Source organism: Hevea brasiliensis, chromosome 17, assembly GCF_030052815.1.
Source record: "Hevea brasiliensis isolate MT/VB/25A 57/8 chromosome 17, ASM3005281v1, whole genome shotgun sequence".
In the NCBI taxonomy this organism is placed as follows: Eukaryota; Viridiplantae; Streptophyta; class Magnoliopsida; order Malpighiales; family Euphorbiaceae; genus Hevea; species Hevea brasiliensis.
The window spans coordinates 17606710-17630737 of NC_079509.1; the positions used below are offsets into that span (position 1 = coordinate 17606710).

General features: G+C 32.2%; 2 protein-coding genes and 2 pseudogenes across 2 annotated transcripts; 1 reads left to right on the forward strand and 3 right to left on the reverse strand.

Moving 5' to 3' along the window:
* Nucleotides 1–200: 200 nt before the first annotated feature.
* LOC131175256 (VQ motif-containing protein 4-like) lies at nt 201–3055 on the reverse strand (annotated as a pseudogene).
* Nucleotides 3056–11561: 8506 nt separating this feature from the next.
* Nucleotides 11562–13363, reverse strand: LOC110631759 (berberine bridge enzyme-like 8; annotated as a pseudogene).
* Nucleotides 13364–15265: 1902 nt separating this feature from the next.
* Nucleotides 15266–17143, forward strand: LOC110631749 (berberine bridge enzyme-like 8). Its single transcript, XM_021779701.2, has one exon. It carries the CDS (start codon nt 15394–15396, stop codon nt 16933–16935), a length of 1542 nt encoding a protein of 513 aa, XP_021635393.2. The 5' UTR covers nt 15266–15393; the 3' UTR covers nt 16936–17143.
* Nucleotides 17144–19315: 2172 nt separating this feature from the next.
* On the reverse strand, nt 19316–21113 carry LOC110631740 (berberine bridge enzyme-like 8). Its single transcript, XM_021779689.2, has one exon. The coding sequence runs from the start codon at nt 21066–21068 to the stop codon at nt 19458–19460; it is 1611 nt and encodes a 536-aa protein (XP_021635381.2). The 5' UTR covers nt 21069–21113; the 3' UTR covers nt 19316–19457.
* Nucleotides 21114–24028: the final 2915 nt, after the last annotated feature.

Sequence of the window (24028 nt, forward strand, 5' to 3'; positions counted from 1 at the left end):
AAAGAATGTTTGGAATTCTTTGACTGATTTTCATTCACCGTTCTTGAATTTTAGGGATTGTTTTAACAAAGTCTCTAAACTTCAATTTGTATTAGCTAATGGATTGAATTCCTGTACATGCCATAGAAAAAAAAAATTTCCTCTCTAACATGTGACATTTAAATAATAAAAAAATAATTTTCTATGCTATCATCTCTCTCTCATTTTCTACAAATATCCAACATTACAAGATTGAATCTTACTCTTTCCCACTTCCATCACCATTTCCCGTCATCATCGATGCCAATAATATATTATGTAAAAATCTTACACAGAACAAAAAAAAATAAATAAATAAACAAGGCTTTTATTCAAAATGAAGGATTTGAAGAACCTGACACACTCTAGGGGATGTGACTGGAAAGAGATGCAACAGCCGTGGCTCCACTTTTCTTGGTGTAATTGCTGGCGACGGATGCAAGTAAAATCCCTTCTCTTTGATTGCTTTCTCCTTTGCATAAGCATTTAATAAGTTACCATTCACACTATTATTGTTATGGCTTTTGTGGGGATTATTCATGGGACTGTAACAATTAGTGTAACTTGTCATTCCAGATCAGTCAAATGGGTTAGGTATTAAGGGAGTGACAAGGCTGAGAACGAGGGCAAGAAGGTCAAGGATGCTAGGAGAAAGATCTCAAGTTTTCGAGGCAAGAACACAAAAGTGGGAGGAGCGAAAATTGGGTTGAGAGATTGATCTTAAGTTTTTGAGGGAATTTCTATGTTTATAGAGCTTGAACCTAGAGGATTGATTCTTTTTGGGTATGGATTTGATAGGAGGGATATTGTGGGCTTGGAATTTAGGTGATGGGTTTGGTTGGGAGACGGCGGCAGCGACAACAATGTTGGCGAGTTTTGGGGATCCAGTCAACATTTGGACAACTTATTTGAAGGAGGATGTATCTACTTGAACGAAGGTTGTTGAGAAGGATTCGTGGATTAGGATCTGGTTGTGGGTTTGGGTGAAGGAAGTGGTGGTTGATTGTTGTGAAGTCCATTATCAGTGTTGGGGGAGCTACCGTTGCTACTGGTACTGCTACTACTGTGGCTATTAGGGGAGGGGAGAAGAGATTGTGGGTTCTGATTATCTTGGTGTTTTAGTGAGGTTTCCCATCTTATTTTGGTTTATTCGTTGCAATTGAGAGAGAGAGATCATAGTATGGTATAGAAAATTATTTTTTTATTATTAAAATGCCATAAGTTAGATAAAGATTTTTTTTTATATATTTAAGTTAACATGGGATGTACAGTCAATTTTTTATGGGAGTTTTCAACACAATTCAGTTAAAAGAGTCTATAATTTTATATAATTTTTATAATATAAATTAAAATTCAGAAATTTTATTAAAAAAACCTTTAAAATTCAGAAATTTTATTGAAAAAACCTTTAAAATTCAAAGACGTAGCTGAAAATTAGTCGAATTCTCCTTAAACAAAATTATTATTATTATTATTATTATTATTATTATTATTATCTTTTAATTTTATAATATTTTTAATTTATTTAAAAAATATATATTTTTTCTTTCAAAATATATTATACTTATAAATTCAAAATTTTCAATGATTTTATTTTTAGTAGAAGAAGAACTTATTTTTGTTCTTTTTTCAACGATTTTATAATTTAATTAAATTTTTTAATTTTTTAATATCACAAATAATATAAAGAGAATTTTTATTAATTTTAAAATTAATTTTAGTTTTTAATAGTCAATTAAATTTAATTATTTATTATTATAATTAATTTTAAATTATATAGCCAATTAAATTTAGCCCTTAATTTTAATTTTTAATAGCTAATTAAATTTAATTATTTAATATTTTAGTTAATTTTAAATTATATAATCAGTTAAATTTCGTCATTCATTGTTATAACATTAAATTACTACATATATTATAGATATAGATTATAAATTAATAGTATTTTTTATTTTTTACTTATTAATTTCTTATTTTAATTAATTATTTTTTACAAAATTTCATATTTAATTGAAGTTAAGTATAAGTATAATTAAAAATTTTTTAAGAATTTTAAATTTATATAAATATTAAAATTAATTTAAATAATAAAAATATAATTATAATTAATTCAAAAAATGAAGGGCATCTTTGAAAAGCTAATATTATCTCCTCTCACATTTATATATAGTATAAAAATGTCATATTAAATATAAAATAAAATATATTTTTATTAAAAAATGATTTAGTTAATTTTATTGTAAAAATATTTTTTATTGACTTTCTCTTGTGATAAAACATCCAATCAAATGTGAGATTCTATCATACAAGATGCAAGCAAGATTGGCCAAAGTTTGATTTTTAGGTTTGATTTTGATTCTGGTGCGAATCTTGTTTGCTTTTAATTTTGAGCAAATTCAATTTCATTTGTTTGAAAAGAAAAATCTAATTTGGCCCGAAACTAAGTTAACTAATTTAAATTTCAATTTAATATCAATTTTAATAATTTAATTTTGATTAATTTCAATTAAATTTTAATTTCAATTTAAACCCACTCAATTGAAATCTTTATGAGCTAAATTAATGAAAAAAAAATTCAATAAATATCTGTATTTTTAATCGAGGACTAAATAAATTTAAAAATAACTTTTTAACTAAATAAATTTTTGTATTTTTTTAATTAAGGTTAAATAAATTCTCATTTAATGAAATATTATTTTTTTTACTAATAAAATATTAAAAATAATTTTAGTATTAAATAATTTTTATTCTTTATATTTTTCTTTATTTTTTAAAAAATTTTATTTTAATTAAAAATAATAAATAATTTTTAATAATTAAAAGATAAAAAATAAAATTTTATTATTAGAAAATAATATTTTATTAAATAATAATTTATTTGATTTTAATTAAAAATATATAAATTTATTTAGTCTGGAATTTGATTTTTAATTTATTTAACGCTTGATTCACAATATACGGATTTTTTTTTCCTCAATCAATAGTGCTGAAATCAGACTTCCAATCCTCGTCACATCAACCGTCACGAATACGACATAAACTGAAATATATACATAAATTTATAAATAAATATTAATTATTTAAACAATTAATTTAAAAATATATTATTTATCAATCAATTATTTTTTTTATTAATTTATATAAATTAACTGATAAAAAAAATCATTTGGTAAATGATATAGATTAATTAATATATTATGTAACAAAAGATATTAATTAATTGATATGTAAATAAAGATATAAAAATAATAATTATTTAAAATTTATTTAATTTTTAAAATTTAAATTATAAAAATATATTAAATATTAATTTTTTTTTATTTAATATTATATATGAACTAATAAAAGAATTAATTTATTATTTATTAAAATTTAATAAAATTTATTAATACTAAAAGATAAATTCATTTCTTAATTATGTTAGATATTAAATATAGTGCTTATTAAAATTTTTCTATTTTCATGCTGATTTTAATAATTTAATTATTTTTATATAATTATATTTTTAATTATTTATTTTTTTAAAATCGTGATAGTTATGTTAATAAATTATTTATCAAATCTCATTTATTTGTGTACATAAATATATATTGTGCTTCAAGAAATAAATGTTTATATAAAAGATTTATATTTTGAAACTATTTAATATTTAAAAAATATAAAAATTATAACTAACTTCTATTTATAATTTAAAAATAATATATTAATCAATTTATTTATTTATTCACATTCAAAATAAAATTAAAATTAATTAAAAATTTTTACTAATAAAATTTTATAATATAATTATAAAAATATAAAAATATATATAAACTTATATTATTAAAATAATAAATAATTCAAGTCATTAATGATATTTGGTTCCATTTGTTATCTGATGCCAGGTAATGCAATTTACCATCCGGATATGATGAAAGTATCTAAAGTACACACGAAGGTGGGCCGTCACATGAAGTTCTGATTGAGATTCAAGTTGTAATTATTATAATCTGAATTATCAGACCCAATATTTCTATATAAATACTTATACCAAGAGCTTTGTTCTTTTTCAAAATTTGAAAGGTCAGCATTTTGGATAACTTCATATTATTTCACTTTCATAAGATCCTGAAAATTTTATCAGAGTAAACAAATATAGTCAGAATCGAAAAATTTAAGACCATGTATCAAAATAAAATCTAGCTCAGAGAGTAGTCATATTTCAGCAATCTTGGTAGGTGCAACGTGTTATCCTCCAGATTTTGCTCCCGCAATTATCCAAATTTTTCTTCCGCATGATTGGCTGCCCAAGCAAAGGAGTACATGAGGGTCGTGGCTGCATGTGCTTGGCATTAGCTAAATGGGCAAATTGGCAAGGAGAAGCAACAAGCAGCATTGGAAAGGGACTCTACGTGCATGGGAGGTAGGAGAGCCATGCAAAAAGGGTTGGCTAATGAAGGGGAACTTTAGCCTAAGAGGGGTACCAGCTGGGCCAGGAGAGGAGCCTAGCACTAAGGCGCCATTCCCTTGGTTTCCCTCCCACATGCACCGTCCACTAGGTGAGGTGGCAGTAACAGCTCAAACGCAACCACTAACTCAAGTTTCCTACCACTTATTATTTTATTTGGGGCATTTGAATTGGTTTAAATACAGCCACACATTGGAGGCTCCCTTGGCAGAATTGTGTCCATAAATAGGGGACTTAGCTCTCATTTTTGTACATGAGAGTTCACACACACAAGAGAGAGTTTGAGAGAATTTCCCTTATAATTGCACAACCAAATTTATAGCAATACAAGTTCCTTTGCATCATTCTTCTTCTTCTCCTTTCCCTTATGTGTTGAAGCTATATTTTCTGCCTTGTATATTCAGCGATCCGTTGGCCTAGTGTTTTAGCCATTGTTGTTTCAAGCAAGTGAGCTTGCTGTCGGGTGATCAAGGGACAAGAGGAGGCTTACTTGGGTGAACCAAGTACCGCACATTGGTTGTTTAGGATGAGAAACATTTCCAACATGACAGTTGGTATCAAAGCACAAGGAGCGTGTTCGGTAATCATGGCTGACTCCAGTGAGCAAGTCTAAGGCATTAGGACCTCTTTGCTGGAAGAACCTGTGACTGGAGGCAAGAGGAAAGGAAGGGCGAAGTCTAGACAGCCATCTCAGGTAAGAGAAGAGATCGGGGACTTGGAGTCAAGGCTGGCCAAGGTGGAATTACACCTAATCAATGGAGATGGGAGGTTTGAGGAGCTAGAGAATCGGCTGCTGGAGCTTGTGGAAGGGATGGAAGAAACCCGAGAGGAGATGCAAGCTGCCCTCAACAAGACCACTGACAAGTTGGCTAGCGAGAATGAAGCCCTAACGATTGCCTATGCCGAAGAGATTTCTGCCATAAGGGAAGAGAGTCTGCTCCTTAAGGAAGAGGTGGACTGAATGGCTGGAGAGATGAAGGATGTTAGTGATGCATTACTATTGTCGAGGAGAATGGTAGCTTAAGGAGTTGGGGAAAGCTCTAACCCCTCTACACTTATCCCTACGGCAAGGGTTAAAGTGCCCAAGCCGAATGCCTATAAGGGAAGGGAGATAGACAACTTATTGTAGGGGCTTGAGCAATATGTTAGAGCTCTCAACATAGTGGAAGATGAGAAGAAGGTGGACCATGCGCCTCTCTACCTAGGCGATAGTGCTATGGTATGGTGGAGGAGGAGGTTAAGTGATATGGAAAAGGGCACCTGCAGCATCAAGACTTGGGAAGAGTTCAAGAAAGAGCTCGAGCGCCACTTTTACCCAGAAAATGCAGCGAATGAGAGGGCGAAGCTAAGGAGACTTTCACAAAAGGGTACCATCCGGGAGTATGTAAAAGAATTCTCAAAAGTCTTGTTGGAAATCCCCAACTACCCGGACCAAGAGGCTCTCTTCTCTTTTAAGGATGGGCTCCAAACGTGGGTAAAGCTTGAGATAGAGAGGAGAGGAGCTCAAGACTTAGCTACTGCCATAGCAATAGCAGAATCCCTTATTGAGTTCAAGAAGATGGATAAGAATAAAGGCAAGGACAATAAGGGAAAGAATGGGGGAGACAAGGGTAGTAGCAAAGAATGTGGTAATAAGGAAGGGAGTTCTAGGGAAGGGAATAGAAGGGAGATTTCAAGGAAGGAAAATTCAAGCAGTTTGAGAAGTTTACCAAGCAAGGTGATAGGCTGCCATGAAGTGTTTCCTATGTGAGGGTCCCCACAGGGCAAGGGACTACCCAAAGACTACTGCTCTCACTGTATTGGTTGGGTTCATTACAATTGGCCGCTGCAAAAAAGTCTAAGCTAATTGAAGTCAAGGGATGAGTAAAGGATGACTGTTTGCCTTGGTGAAGAAAGCTCAGTAGGAGATCCATGCATTAGTAGATACTGGAGCCTCGGACAACTTCCTATGGTTGGAAGATGCCATGAGGCTAGGCATTCCATTTGATAAGGAGGCAGGTTGGCTCAAGTCAATAAACTCACAGCCCACTCCAACGCATCGTGTAGCAAGGAAAGTGCCCATCCAGATTGGAGAGTGGACTGGTTTGACAGATTTCTCCTTTGTGTCCATGGATGACTATTCTTGTGTGCTAGGTATGGACTTCATGGACCAGGTAAAAGCCATTCCCATTCCTTTTGCTAATAACTTATGCATATTTATGATGGTACTGCCCAAATTGTTCCACTGGCGCGAGGCAACACTGGCACCAGCACACTGTTAGCTCTTCAATTAGCTAAGGGAGTGCAAAAGGAGGAGCTAACTTATTTGGTGGCCTTGAAGGCCGAAGAAGTAACTAAGCCATTTACTAGTGTTCTTGCTGAGATTCAAAGAGTGTTGGAGGCATATACTAACATTATGCTAAAGGAATTGCCCAAGCAACTGCCACCAAAGAGGGAGGTGGATCATAGCATTGAATTGACACCAGGGGCAAAGCCACCTATTGGGGTTCCTACCATATGGCTCCACCAGAATTGGAAGAGCTTCGAAGGTAGCTAAAGGAGCTTCTCGATGCTGGATTCATCCAACCTTCGAATGCCCCATTTGGTGCACCAGTATTGTTTCAAAAGAAGAAAGATGGGAGTCTAGGGATGTGCATCAACTACCAGGCACTCAACAAGATTATGGTGAAAAACAAGTACCCCATTCCTCTTATTGCCGATCTATTTGACCAACTTGGGAGTGCTAGATGGTTTTCAAAATTAGACTTGAGGTTAGGCTACTACCAAGTTTGGATAGTTGAGGGAGACGAACCCAATACAGCCTATGTAACCTGTTATGGATCATTTGAATTTCAGGTGATGCCCTTTGGCCTGCCAATGCCCCAGCCACATTTTGCACCCTGATGAACAAAGTATTTCATCTGTTCCTTGACTGATTTGTTATTGTTTATTTGGATAACATTGTGGTCTATAGCCGAACTTTGTAAGAGCATGTGGAGCATCTTCGGCTTGTGTTCCAAAAGCTACATGAGAATCATCTCTTTCTAAAGAAGGAGAAGTGCACCTTTGCTCAACAAGAGGTGCCATTTTTGGGACGCACAGTGGGGCATGGCATGATTACAATGGATTGGGCCAAAGTCCAAGCAATTGAGGATTGGGAGCCACTAAAGAAGGTGCTAGAATTGAGATCATTCTTAGGGCTGGCCAACTACTATCGAAGGTTCATTAAAGGGTAATCCAACATTGCTGCCCTATTAACGGACTTGTTGAGAAAGGATAGGCCATGGAGATGGGATGAAAAATGCCAGCATGCATTCAAGAAATTGAAGAATGTAATTAAGGAAGAGCCTATTTTGAAGTTGCCCAATTACTCCAGTCCATTTGAGGTGCATACAGATGCATTCGACTTTGTAATTGGAGGAGTGCTAATGCATGAAAGGCACCCCATTGCATTTGAAAGTAGAAAATTGAATGACACCCAGAGAAGATATATGGTGCAAGAGAAAGAAATGACTGCTGTGGTTCATTGCTTGAGTATTTGGTGAAATTATTTGCTAAGCTCCAAATTTGTGGTGAAAACAAACAATGTAGCGACAAGCTAATTCCTAACCCAAAAGAAGCTCTCACCAAAATAGGCACGGTGGCAAGCATTCCTTGGAGAGTTTGACTTTGTGATGGAGTATAAGCCGGGGAAGGCAAACCTAGTAGCAAATACCCTAAGTGGCAAGGTAGAAATGGCTGCCATCACTGTCTAGCCAAGCCCTGATTTGCTGGGGCACATGAAGGAAGGTCTTCAGCATGATGCGCAGGCCAAAGCCCTTGTGGAGTTAGTTAGCTAAGGCAAAACTAGACACTTTTGGACAGATGAGCAAGGGCTGGTAAGGACCAAGAGGGGTTGTGTTTATGTGCCAAGGTAGGACAATTTGAGGAGAGAAGTAATGAGAGAGTGCCACGACAGTAAGTGGGTTGGTCATCCAAGAGCTCAGTGCACACAGGCCTTGATTAAAAGGGGCTACTACTGGCCAAGGATGCAAGATGACATCCAGCTCTATGTAAAAACATGTCTTGTGTTCCAACAAGACAAAGTTGAGCAACAAAAACCCGCGAGACTGTTGGAGCCACTCCCTATTCTAAGCCAACCATGGGAAAGCATTTCCATGGATTTCATTGTAGGGTTGCCTAAGGTGAATGGGCTAGGCAACATCATGGTCATTGTAGATCGATTCAGCAAGTATGCAGTGTTTCTATCGACTCTAGCCCAATTTGATGCAAGGGAGGCAACAAGGTTGTTCTTCAAAGGAGTGGTTAAATATTAGGGACTGCTGAGGACTATCATTAGTGACCGAGATGCCAGGTTCACAGGTAGATTTTGGATCGAGTTGTTTAAGATGCTAGGGATAGAATTGAATTTCTCCACCAGTTTCCATCCCCAAACTGACGGGCAAACAGGGCGGATCAATGCCTTGCTGGAGCTATATTTAAGGCACTATATGAGTGCTAACTAGTGCAACTGGCTAGAGTTGTTAGATGTTGTGCAATTCTTATACAAGCTATAGAAGAGTGAAGCAACGGGGGCAAGTCTTTTGAGTTGGCCACTAGACATTACACCCCACACAGTGATGATTCCGTACAAGGGCCCAAATCCTAGTGCTTATCGGTTTGCCAAGGACTGGAAGGAGAGAGTAGAGCTTGCTAAAACTCCCTTGGCAAGGGCATCAAAAAAGATGAAAAAATGGGTCGATGCTAAAAGAAGACCATTGAAGTTCAATGTTTGGGACATAGTGATGGTCAAGATGTTCCAACGGACCTATGGCAAGAGGCACGAGGGCCTGTTAAGGAAGTATGAAGAGCCATTCCCCATAGAGCAAAGACTTGGAATGTGGCCTACCGTGTTAAGCTGCCAGTGTACCTAGTGCCACCCTGTGTTCCATGTTAGTCTTTCAAAACCCTTTCATGCTGACAAAGAAGATCCTTCAAGAGGCAAGTCTCATAGAGCTCCTGTGGCAGTCACAACTACGTTCGAGCATGAAGCCAAGGAGATCTTAGTGCATAGAGTGGTGGCTCAACATGGTGCCCATTCCGGGTACACAGAGTACCTAGTGAGATGGAAGGGGCGTGGGGATGAAGAGACTAGCTGGGAACATGAGCGAAGTTTATGATAGTATGAAGAATTAGTGCAGCGCTACTGGCAAGAAGCAATGAGGGTGTTGCCAGTAGGGATGAGCAATCGGTTCAAACCGAACCGAACCGAATCGAATTAAATTATAAAATCGAACCGTCAATTTTAGAAACCGAACCGAACCGAAATTGGTGAAAAATCGAATCGAACAGAACCATTTTATTTCGGTTTGGCTCGGTTTAAACTGATCGGTTTGATTTTCGATTGATTTTTTAATTTAAACTTGATTTTCAAGTTATTTGATCTAATTTTAACTTTGGTTTGAACCAAATAACCATTAATCAATGAAATTAAATAATTAATATATATAAAATTAAATATAATTCATAAATTTTTCATAAAAATAAATTAATTCAAAAATCGATTCGGTTCGATTTGACTATATAAATCACTATTCGGTTCGGTTCGGTTTAACCGATTTTTTTCTATTAAAAATCTAACCGAACTGAAATAATCGAAATTTTTATAAATTAAAACCGAACCGAATCGATTAAAATTTAAAACCGAACTGATTGAACCGAATTGACTCGGTTCGATTCGATTTTTCGGTTTGAACCGAATTCTACTCAGCCCTAGTTGCCAGATTAAATGGGGGAGGATGTTACCCTTCATATTTTGCTCCCGCAATTATCCAAAATTTTCTTCCGCATGATTGGCTGCCCAAGCAAGGGAGTAAGTGAGGGTCATGGTTATATGTGCTTGGCATTAGCAAAATGGCCGAATTGGCAAGAAGGAGCAACAGGCAGCATTGGAAAGGGACTCTCCATGCATGGAAGGCAGGAGAGCCATGCTGAAAGGGCTAGCTGATGAAGGGGAACTTCAGCCCAAGAGGGGCAACAGCTAGGCCAGGAGAGAAGCCTAGCACCAAGGCGCCATTCCCTTAGTTTCCCTCCCACATGAAACGTCCACTAGGTGAGGTGGCAGCAGCAGCTTAAACCCAGCCACTAACTCAAGTTTTCCACCGCTTATTATTATTTTTTTTTGGGCATTTGAATTAGTTTAAATACAGCCACACATTGGAGGCTCCTTTGGGCAGAATTGTGTCTATAAATAGGGGACTTAGCTCCTATTTTTTGTAAATGAGAGTTTACACACACGAGAGAGAGTTTGAGAGAATTGCCCTTGTAATTGTACAGCCAAATTTATAGCAATACAAGTTCCTTTGCATCATTCTTCTTCTTCTCCTTTTCTTTGTGTATTAAAGCTATATTTTCTGCCTTGTATATTCGGCCATCCGTTAGCCTAGTGTTTCAGCCATTGTTGTTTCAAGCAAGTGAGCTTGCTGCCGAGGGATCAAGGGACAAGATGAGACTGACTTATCAATACATATATGGGAGCTGATTCCCTATATAACTCTCTTAATCCAATACCTCCTAGTGAGGTCAACTCAAGCCGGACTTTCGCTTAATAATCCAAGTGTAGAGGTCAATGAGATTAACTCAAAGTCGTGCTCACTCCGACTTATCTATATAGAAGGATTGGGTCCCAACAAGTTAAGCTCAAGAGTTATTGAGAGTGATTTCATCAATATCAAAACATATTTAAGTTTATGTAAGTGTGAGGACACACTTGTGAAAGGTTTTTAAGCACCTAGCGAAGCTTGTGGTCATTTGTGAGAAGCAAAGACATTGTAAAGGTTTTAAATACCTAGGAAGCTTGCTGAGATTGTAAAGACTTTGAATCTTGCCTGTTGAAAAAAATCAAATAGTAGAGTGACTCTCAAAGTGGGACTTTAGGAAGAGTGGATATAAGACAAAAAAGTCGAACCAGCCTAAATACTATGTTTGATAATCTTCTTTCCCTAACTCTTTAATTTCTAGCACTTTATTACTCCGTTATATATTGAATGTGTTGAGAATTTATTTTTTTGAGTTAATATTAAGCTTGAACAATCCGACCTACATATTTTGATTGAGAATTTATTTTATTGAATTAATATTGAGCTTGAACAATCAGATCTACATATTTTGAACTATATGTGAAAAGAAATATTTGATATTAAGTTATCATCTTGTGATTCAACTGCTGTTTGTGCACAACTTGTTGGGTCACTTAGATTTCACTTTGAAAACAGAGTTATAAACAAATTTATAAATGCTTAGCAACAATTTTTCACTAAGCCTTAAGCAAGGACTAAAAAATGACCTAAAGTATCTAATTCACCCTTTCTGGGTCACTTTCTTTGGGACAACATTTTAAAATTACCTTTGAAGTACTTGATCCCAAAAACTTTCCCCTCTCAGTAGCTTTCCTTCCCATTATGGTTGATACCCAAATCAAGATCTCTGTAGTTAAGGAATGCCTTCCTTGGATTCTTGGATACAAATGGAGTCATATAATTGTAGAGCTTCCTCGTCAATTCTATGTGGTGATTTGCTTGCTCTTTTCCATCTTGATTCCAGTTTGTCGCATACTGAGTCTTCCATAAATTCCCAGCTCGATGAGGAAATGGAGTAGCTGTTGCAGGAACTTGGCCCATTTTCCCACCATAAGGGTTAAGCGTCAGGGCTGGCACCTGCAACTCCATCATTTTCTTCCAAATTCCCTCCAATCCAGCTTTCGGAATTGGTTTTTTTATATAATCTTATTTTCTCGAGTGGGTTAGTACTTGAGGTGTTCGACTCAGCAAAGCCTTAGTTGGTGTACCGATTGGGAACTCTGTCCAGTACAGGACTGATTCTAGCCAAGTCATTTTGATACAATCATATTGAACCAAACCAAGTTCAGGAAAGCTCGATTTCATCACTGAAAGAAGTCTTGCAGAATCTCCAAGAAACGGGGCTCGAAATGTAGCCCTTATCGTCTTTCCATCACTTTGACTCCCGTTAACGACATCTAGGACAAGTCTGATGAAGAGATCTTCGTCCAGCTTGTGCCATCGACACACAATACCTGTTGCATTCTGTTCCAGGGCTCTTCGAACCAGGAAAACGGTTACTAATTCTGGAACTCGAACAATTTTTATTTTATATGCCAGAACTACACCAAAGCTAGCTCCTCCACCACCTGTTATAGCCCAGAAAAGATCTTCTCCCATAGATTTCCTGTCAAGAAGTCTGCCATTGACATCCACCAATTGAGCATCAATAATGTTATCGACTGAAAGTCCGTACTTTCTCATCATGTTTCCATATCCACCACCACTGAAATGACCTCCAACACCAAACTTTAGGGCAAACACCAGCTGGAAAACCATGAACTTTACTTTTCTCAGCAATTCTATGGTAAACTTCACCGAGAGTTGCCCCAGCCTGAACACAAGCTGTCTCAGTCTGCTTGTCAACATTTATTTTACGGAGATTAAACATGTCAAGAATAAAGAAGGGGACTTCTGAGAAGTAAGAAATACCCTCGTAGTCATGACCTCCGCTTCTGATTTTCATTTGCAAGCCATGCATTCGAGCACAAACAATGGCAGCTTGGAAATGAGATTCATGCAATGCAGTGAGGATAAGGAGTGGTTTTGGGGTCGTGGACATGTTGAATCGAAGATTTCGAATATAAGATTGTAAAACAGAGGAGTATGAAGCATTGTTTGGAGTGTAAATTGCTGTGGAGATTGGATGGGAAGGATGAGAATGGTCCAAAAGACACTGCAGAAAGGTTTCCCTTCCACCATGAGCTGAACCTGAACCTGAACCTGAAGCTGATGCTGCCTCCCATGAAACGGAGAGCAGAGGAAACAAAGAAAGAAGGAATATAGGTCTTGACACTGTCATTTTTTTAATTATTATTTTGCTGCGTTTTGGTTTTGTGTTGTAATTTTGGTGGATGGAACAGAGATTTATGGCAATGGATTTGGCTAATTCTTGACCAGAAAAATTCATGGTTAACAATGGGAAATAGGAACGTAAAATGATTGACTTTTGACATTTCAATTTTATCTGTGCTACGTTCCCCACATCATAATTGATGAAAGCTCTATTGGGGGAACTACGAGGATTTGTTTTCCTTTGCGGACGAGCACTGAGATTTTTAAGATTGGCTATGCAATGTCATCCACTCGTCATGGAAGCACTTCACCGTCTGACTGTGGTGGTATAAATGGACGATCAGGATGTGTTTGGATCATTTACATTTAGGTTATTTTAATTTTTTCAATAAATAAGTTTAAGTTGGATTATTTAATTCAAATTATTTATTGGATTGTTATATAAAATTTTTTTACTAAATATAAATTATTTAATAAATTACAAATTATTTTGATTTGAAATATTAATTTTAATTTGAAAAATTAATTTTTATTAATTTAATTTGAATTAAATAATAATTTATTGGATTTACCCTCAATATTATCTATCATAATTAGGATTAAGTTGTGTATGTTAAATTTAATTACAAATGATTTGAATTGAATAAATTTAAGAAAGTGTTTGTCTTAATTTATAAATTAACCAAATCAGTTTATAAACTCTAAAAATAAATTGACTTGTTTGTTTATAATATTTTTTTTAACTTATAAGTTAAAAAAAAAGCTTAATCAACTTTTATTTTAATGCTTATAATCACCATGCTTGTGACCTTCATTTAATTCAAAAATTCTACCACATATCTCATTTAATACCCTTTCTAGAAATTTTAAAAATAAAAGTACTTATAAGCCATTTTTCATTAAACATGTAATTTAATTATCAATCACTTACAAGTATATATGTCAATTAATAATTAGAAGTTTTAAAATAATTAGGTTTTAGTGGCCTATATATATAACTAGTTGATTGGCTATTATATTGTAGAGAGCTCACGAAGTGGAGAGGTACATTAAATTTTGGAGTATTATTTGAGTGATTCTGAGGGTGAGAAAAAAAATAGTAATTGTATAATTATTTTCCTTGATAGTTGATTTGTTAGTGGAGTAGGCTTATACTCAATCATATTAAATTTTGTATTCTTTAATTTGTGTGGGCATGATTTGCACAACAATTTGATTCATATTAAAATTCTAATAAAAATATTTAATTAATAATATAAATTATTATAATATTGTTAAGTTTATTCTATTTCTAATAATAAAATATAAGAAAATTAAGTCAATATAAGTATGTCAATTTATATATTTTTTTTTAATTTTTTTGTCATTAGTCTTAAAATTCAACCAATATATAATTAGGATAATGAATATTAAGTGAAAATTAAGAATATTTTATTTTAGTATTAATTTTGGATATGAATGTAAATATATTTTTTATAACACTAGTTATAATCATAATTTTATTTTTTAATTATATATATGAGTATATAAAAATATATTGTACATGTGCAATGCACGTATAAAAAAAACTAGTATATCTAAAAATACAAAAATGTTTGATAAGTAGTTAGTTCCTCTAACCACAAAATTAGAACCCTAATAAACTATATACTTAATAAAACTCATTTTGTGTCAGGATTTTCTTAACCAAGAACTTTGCTTCTTGATAAGTACTTTCTGTTACTGTTTTCTGCATCAGGATTAGAACTTTGATCCCCAGAATTTGCTTAACAAGTAACTTAATTTCCTTACCTAGAAGCATTCTCCAAAGCAAAAAATAATCTTTCTCTATCATCTTATTGTCTTATTTGTGTGAAATTTTAACTTGCAATATTATTACAAACATTAAATATTATTATGCTATATCAACTAGATGAATAGACAACATTAAAAAGTGGTTGTATGTATAGTATCCATTGCCTTAGGGAATATTCATCCACATTTTCTCTATAAATTCCCATTGAAAGAGAGTAGAAGAGCAGAAATCATTATTTGGATTTGGAAAATTTTCCAAGGCCAATGGGTGAAGCTCCAGATTCAGCTCAAGAAACCTTTTATCAATCACTTCTGAAACACTCTCACCCATCTTTTCCAATCTCCAATGCAATTTACACTCGTGAACATCCTTCCTTTCCATCTATTCTTCAAGCTTACATTCGAAATCTCAGATTCAACACATCAGAAACCCCAAAACCTTTTCTCATTCTCACTGCATTGCATGAATCCCATGTGCAAGCTGCTGTTGTTTGTGCTAAAAAACATGGCTTCCATGTGAAAATCAGAAGCGGAGGCCATGACTATGAGGGGACTTCTTATGTTTCAGATGTTCCGTTCTTTATTCTTGACATGTGCAATCTTCGATCCATTGATATAGATATTGAAAATGAGACTGCTTGGGTTCAGACTGGAGCAACTCTCGGTGAACTCTTCTATAGAATTGCTGAAAAAAGCAGGACTCATGGCTTCCCTGCTGGGGTCTGCCCTACTGTTGGTGTCGGTGGCCATTTCATTGGAGCTGGATACGGTAATCTGATGAGAAAGTATGGCCTTTCTGTCGATAATATTACTGATGCAAAAGTTGTTGATGTTGATGGTAGAATTCTCGACAAAGAATCCATGGGTGAAGATCTGTTCTGGGCAATTAGAGGTGGAGGAGCTGGCTTTGCAGTGGTTCTTGCATACAAAATCAACTTGGTTCGAGTTCCAGAAGTGGTTACTGTTTTCCGAGTTGAAAGAACACTGGAAGAAAGTGCAACTGATATCGTATATCAATGGCAGAATGTTGCTCACAAGATTGATGAAGACCTCTTCATCAGGCTTGTCGTAGATGTGGTGAAAAATGGCAAATCTGGTGAAAAGACGATAAGGGCCACATTTATTGCCCTGTTTCTAGGATATTCTGAGAGACTTCTTTCAATCATGAAAGGGAGCTTCCAGGAACTGAGATTGCTCAAATCCGACTGTATAGAAATGAGTTGGATTGAATCAGTCCTGTTTTGGACAAACTTCCCTGTTGGGACGCCAACTGATATCTGTGTTAGTAGAGAGCCTCAAACACTGGTGCATCTGAAAAGGAAATCAGATTATGTGCAAGAACCAATTCCCAGGGAAGGATTGGAAGGGATTTGGAAGAAAATGATAGAGCTAGAGGTGCCAATTATGGGGTTCAATCCTTACGGTGGGAAAATGAAACAGATTTCAGCAACGGCAACTCCATTTCCACATCGAGCCGGGAACTTATGGAAGATTCAGTATCAAATAAACTGGACCGAAGAAGGGTCTGAAGCAGAAAACCAACACCTGGAAATGGCGAGACAGCTCTATGAGTACATGACTCCGTTTGTTTCCAGGAACCCAAGAGCAGCATTCCTGAACTATAAGGATCTTGATTTGGGGATCAACCACCATGGCAAGGCAAGCTACATGGAAGCATGTGCTTATGGGATCAAGTACTTCAAGGATAATTTCAACAGATTGGTGCAAATCAAGACCAAGGTTGATCCTGGTAATTTTTTCAGACATGAACAAAGTGTTCCAACTTTTCCTTGCTTGAAAATTTAGATCATGGATGCTTTTTTATTTTTAATTTTTAATTTTTAATTTTATTTTATTTTATTTTTACTTATTCCTAGGAGACAGTGTAGGATTGTGACAATAAATTGGTTGCTTTCTCCATTATTGTTGTTGGGCAGTACATGATTTCCTATCTCTAAAAGGAAAAGATGTTTGTGGAGGAAATAAATCTATCACTTCCTCTGTTTCTCTGTTATCGCTTTCCCTTTATATATGGGCCCATATATATATATATATATATATATATATATATATATATATTAAAAAATAATATTATGTGACATATTAAAAAATTAAAATTAATATAATTTTAAAAAAAATACATTAATTAATTTATTTTAAAAATTTAAAATAAAACGATATATTTTTATATGCTTTATCAAATATAAAATTATAATAAGATATTATATTATTACATTTTTATAAAAATATATTTAAAGAAAAATAATTAATAATTATTTAAAAAATTAAAATTTTATCTAATTTTAATAGAGATATAATTAAATGAAAGGTTAATATAAATTAAAATTACATTTAATATAATTAATTAAAATTTTTATTATCAATAAAATATTATATTTTGATTTTAAAATATAAAACAAATATGAAATTGTGGTATTAAAATAAAATAATAAATGATTCACGTAACGCACGGGGCAAAAGAAGAGTTTATTTTAGTATTTGTCACTTTTCACAATTAACCTTTTTTTTATTTTACTTTTAAATAAATATTTAAATTTTAGTATTTCTTAAAAATTAAAATTACATAGCATTTATTTTTGTTTCGGCAAATTATATGAGATAATCGGTGTATTAATTAAAAATTTTATACCGGATGCTTAAAAAAATTGAATATTGAATTTAAAAAAGTTATACAAGATTTTATATATATATAGTTTGATTATATTTATAACTTTAAGTACTGCATATGAATAATAATAAAATGAATAAAAAATATAATAAATTAATAATTATATAATTATTTTAATATTAAAATAAATTATATAATATATATATTAATTATTTTATATATTAACAATAATAATTAAATATAATTTTATTAACATTTAATATAAATTAATTATAATTAATTATAAGCTATTTAACAGTTACAGTGAAGATTAAATTTCGTAACTTTTACAATTCTAGAAACGATGTTTATATTATTATAAAAAAATTTATTAATTTAAAAATTATATGTTTTGAAACTAAAAAATATATAAAAATCATGGGCACATAGATAGAGATTAAAGAATACAAATAAACGATGATATATCTCGCAGGAATTCCATACTAATAGTTTTTGCCCTATTTAGAAAATGGCCAAATTAAAGTAAGAAAATTAAAAAATATTATTCTCTAAATTCAAAAATTACAAAATTTTTTATATTTTTACTTTTTAAATTTATATAGAATAATATTTATTTTATCTTTATTATTTATAAATTGATGTACAAAGAATTTTATATTATAAAATAAAGTTTATGAACAACGTAATTATAAAGACTAAAAACTAGAAGATAATGAGTGAAATTTATATGAAAAATTACAAATTCACCGAATTCTCTAATGCAAAATAAATAACATAACTTTTTTAGAAAGAAATAATATAGTTTATTCATTTAATAACTATGCATACATCATATTAATATATGATATATATGAAGTTTAATTTTAATTTTTTTTTTCATTTTGATTATTGGTTTGTGATAATATTAGTGACATTATTTTACTTATCATTATTATATCTCATTAATAAAGTTATGACAAAATGTTTAGTAAATTATTTAATTTTAAATATATTAATATATATAAAAATTTGAATTAATACTGATAATATATAATTATGAAAAAAAAATAAAATTATCATATTTAAAAAAAATTATTTTATAATTTTATTATAAATATAAAAGTATTTCCTATAATATTAAATATATATTATATTACACTAATTAAATTATAATATTATTATAGAATTTAATATTTTAATATAAATAATTACACAAAAACTTAATTCTTATATATATAAATATAATAATTACGTATTTTAAATTACTTAATGCATGTCCAACTTCAAATGCTAGTATTATAAAATAAATAAGTAAATACTATTTTTATTGAGTAAAAAATTTTAATTCATTAAATATCTTGTCAAATCACAGATAGAAGCTGAGGGGATGGGAGGCCCGGTCCACACATGTTGGGCCTATGGACCCAAGCCCATTGACTTAAACTTGAAGTTTTCTCTTTATGGAGGCCATGTTGTTTGAATTAAGGGAAAGCATCACGCAATCTATAATAACATATTCACAATGTAAATGCAATTTTTTTTTTTTTTTTTAAACAATATTTTATTAACTAAAGAGGATTATCTTTAAAAAACTTTTCTATAAATTATATTATTTATTTATCTATTTTTTAATTTAAATTACAGCAGCATAGCAGCGGTAAATTCATAAAAGGAAACACCCTACAAATTAATCCTTGTAGCCACCCTAATTCTTCAAATATTAAGGAAAAACTGGGATGCTCTGCTCATTTCTAAAGAAATTGCCAGGATCAACCTTGGTCTTGATTTGCACCAACCTTTTGAAATTACCCTTGAAGTACTTGATGCCATAAACTTTCCCTTCTAAGTAGCTTTCCTTCCCATTATGGTTGATACCCAAATCAAGATCTCTATAGTTAAGGAATGCTTCCCTTGGATTCTTGGATACAAATGGAGTCATATAATTGTAGAGCTTCCTCGTCAATTCTATGTGGTGATTTGCTTGCTCTTTTCCATCTTGATTCCAGTTTGTCGCATACTGAATCTTCCATAAATTCCCAGCTCGATGAGGAAATGGAGTAGCTGTTGCAGGAACTTGGCCCATTTTCCCACCATAAGGGTTGAACGTCAGGGCTGGCACCTGCAACTCCATCATTTTCTTCCAAATTCCCTCCAATCCAGCTTTCGGAATTAGTTTTTTAACATAATCTGATTTTCTCTTCAAGTGGGTTAGTACTTGAGGTGTTCGACTTAGCAAAGCATTGGTTGGTGTACCGATTGGGAACTCTGTCCAGTACAGGACTGATTCTAGCCAAGTCATTTCGATACAATCAGATTGAACCAAACCAAGTTCAGGAAAGCTCGATTTCATCACTGAAAGAAGTCTTGCAGAATCTCCTAGAAAGAGAGCTCGAAATGTTGCCCTTATCGTCTTTCCATCACTTTGACTCCCGTTAACGACATCTAGGACAAGTCTGATGAAGAGATCTTCGTCGAGCTTGTGTGCAACTTGTTGCCATCGATACACAACATCTGTTGCATTCTGTTCCAGGGTTCTTCGAACCAGGAAAACAGTTACTACTTCTGGAACTCGAACAATTTTTATTTTATATGCTAGAACTACTCCAAAGCTAGCTCCTCCACCACCTGTTATGGCCCAGAAAAGATCTTCTCCCATAGATTTTCTGTCAAGAAGTCTGCCATTGACATCCACCATTTGAGCATCAATAATGTTATCGACAGAAAGTCCGTACTTTCTCATCATGTTTCCATATCCACCACCACTGAAATGACCTCCAACACCAACTGTAGGGCAAACACCAGCTGGAAAGCCATGAACTTTACTTTTCTCAGCAATTCTATAGTAAACTTCACCGAGAGTTGCTCCAGCCTGAACCCAAGCTGTCTCAGTCTGCGCGTCAACATTTATTTTACGTTGATTAAACATGTCGAGAATAAAGAAGGGGACTTCTGAGACATAAGAAATACCCTCGTAGTCATGACCTCCGCTTCTGATTTTCATTTGCAAGCCATGCATTCGAGCACAAACAATGGCAGCTTGGACATGAGATTCATGCAATGCAGTGAGGATAACGAGTGGTTTTGGGGTCGTGGACATGTTGAATCGAAGATTTCGAATATAAGATTGTAACACAGAGGAGTATGACGCATTGTTTGGAGTGTAAATTGCTGTGGAGATTGGATGGGAAGGATGAGAATTGTGCAAAAGACACTGCAGAAATTTTTCCCTTCTACCATGAGCTGAACCTGAACCTGAAGCTGATGCTGCCTCCCATGAAACGGAGAGCAGAAAAAGCAAAGAAAGAAGGAATATAGGTCTTGACACTGTCATTTTTTTAATTATTATTTTGCTGTGTTATGGTTTTGTGTTGTAATTTTGGTGGATGGAACAGAGATTTATAGCAATGGATTAGGCTAATTCTTGACCAGAAAAATTCAAAGTAACAATGGGAATTAGGAACGTAAAGTGATCGACTTTTGACATTTCAATTTTATCTGTGGTTACGTTCGTCACATCATAATTGATGAAAGCTCTATTGTGGGAACCGAGAGGATTTGTTTTCCTTTGTGAACGAGTACTGAGATTTTTAAGATTGGCTATGCAATGTCATGCACACGTCATGGAAGCACTTCATATCTGCCGGTGGTGGTATAAATGGACGATTAGGATGAGTTTGGATCATTTACATTTAGGTTGTTTTAATTTTTTTCTAAAAATAAGTTTAAGTTGGATTATTTAATTCAAATTATTTTTTGTATTGTTGCATAAATTTTTTTTGCTAAATATGAATTATTTAATAAATTACAAATTATTTTGATTTAAAATATTAATTTTAATTTGAAAAATTAATTTTATTAATTTAATTTGAATTAAATAATAAATTATTGGATTTACCCTCATTATTATCTATCATAATTAGGATTAAGTTGTGTATGTTAAATTTAATTACAAATGATTTTGAATTGAATAAATTTAAGAGAGTGTTTGTTTTAACTTATAAATTGATCAAATCAGTTTATAAACTCTAAAAATAAGTTGACTTATTTCTTTATAACTTTTTTTAACTTATAAGCTAAAAAAATAAGTTGGAGATTAACTTTTATTTTGATGCTTATAAACACCATATTTATGAGTTAGTTTGACAAAGTATATTACCATATTATCTTTATTTAATTTAAAAATTCTACCACATACCTTATTTAATACCCTTTTTAATTTCTTAACAATAAAAATACTCATAAACGTCAATTAATTATCAGCTACTTACACACCTTTTAATAAAAATATAGCTCTTTAAATTTTTCTATACTTATAAATTTAAAAATTTTCATAAATCAAGTTAAACACTCCTAAATTAAATTAAATTGAGGCTTCTATTTGGAAGCCACCAAAAACCCCAGACTCAGATCATTCATATTTATTCAAATAAGGGGTTGGAAATAATAATTTGATCATGTGATGGGCATAGAGGATTCCAATTTTATGTTGTTGGAAATTATTATTTACAAAATCTTTTTTTTTAATAAAATTACATCATTCGTAATGAAAAATTAAAGCATCAAAATTAATATATTTTCAGAAAAAAACTAAAGTATTTTCCTTAAAAAAAGTAATTAACTTTAAAAAAAACTAAAATATTAAACTAAACTTTGGAAACTCTTGATTTGTAATTTTACGAAGTAAAATTAACTTGAGTAATATATGAATGAAATGAAATCATAATAAGATGGAGAAACCTAAATATTCATAGAAAAGCATGCAGTAACTAAAGGTATCCAAGAAACTGAGCTAATATTATCATGATTTTTTTTAATATATTAAATTTTTTTTGACAAAAATGAAAATATTTAATTTTCAATATTACGAGACAAACATATAATATATAATTTGGAGATTATCTGTTTTTTATTAATAGAGAAATTTAGGAACAAAAAAACGATTTTGATTCTGTAAATTCAGAAAATATCCAAATTAAATATCATCAATTAATTAATTTTGACAAATGTTGAAGTTCCTGAGCATACCTCAGTTATCTTGTAAGGCTGTATTTTTTTATTTTTTTATTTTTATAATTATTTTAATTAGAATAGAATTCGAGATCTTATAGTTTTTCAGACGACTCTAAATTAGAATTCATTAATAGGGATAGCAATAGATAAGGTATTTATGAAAATCATCCTATCTAAATTTGATTAATATTAATTTTCAATAATCAAATCTGTCCTGAACCTAATTAAAATTTTTCTTCAAATATCTAAACTCATCACAAATTCGATTATAATTACCAAATAAATATTCAAATCTATTTAATTTTATATATTTTAATTAATAATCTTCATAAAAATATTTTTTATTTAATATTTTATATTTTAAAAGTTTTATAATTCTTTAAAATATTTAAATTTTATATATTTAACATATTTATAATTAATTAATTAATTAATTAATTAAATATATTCGGCTAAAGGATATCAAATATTAAAAATTTGGATCGACCTACTTCAATGTCGATATCACCTTTAAATACTATTAATATTTAATTATATACTACTTAAATCTATTTTATTAATTATCTAAAAATATTCACCCATTGCGATTTGATCTGTAAGCTATATTAGCAAAGCAATTTACGCACGTGCGAAATAAGATTATACTAATCATAATAAGTAATGTGAACCGAGTTGATATAGGAATATCTGGCCGCCCTTTAAAAGAGACCACTTCTGGAAGCACCAAATGTTGAATTTTGACAGAAAATTAAAGTAAAATACATTGTATACAAATATATATATTTTTATATGATATATATCTGGTCAAGATCGATTGTCAAATTTAACCACTAAAAGGGGATTTATATCTTGCATGTCAACCACTCATAAATAAGAAAAAATCAACCATTCTCTAGGCTAATATTGGTATCAATTTGTGAACTCATCCAATCATTATTCCTAATGGATAAATATCATTTGCCGTGATTCAATTGGTCACTCATGTACATATATAATCAATCTTGAATTTTAATCCATCACTTAAAAATATTATTGAACTTTTATTACAAATAGTATTATTAGCCTAAATGTAGAGTAATTATATTCTATCCTACTATTTCATATAAGATTAATGATGCTGTCACGTGAATTTTCACTAGTTTGAATTTATAAAATAAAAAAACACTGAGTGGATTAGTTGATCACTACTTTAATGCCCAAGTTAGTACTGAAAATTTAGAGAATGAGAATAGAATTGAAAGAATAAAAATTAGAACCTGTATACATGCCAATCCCCATATA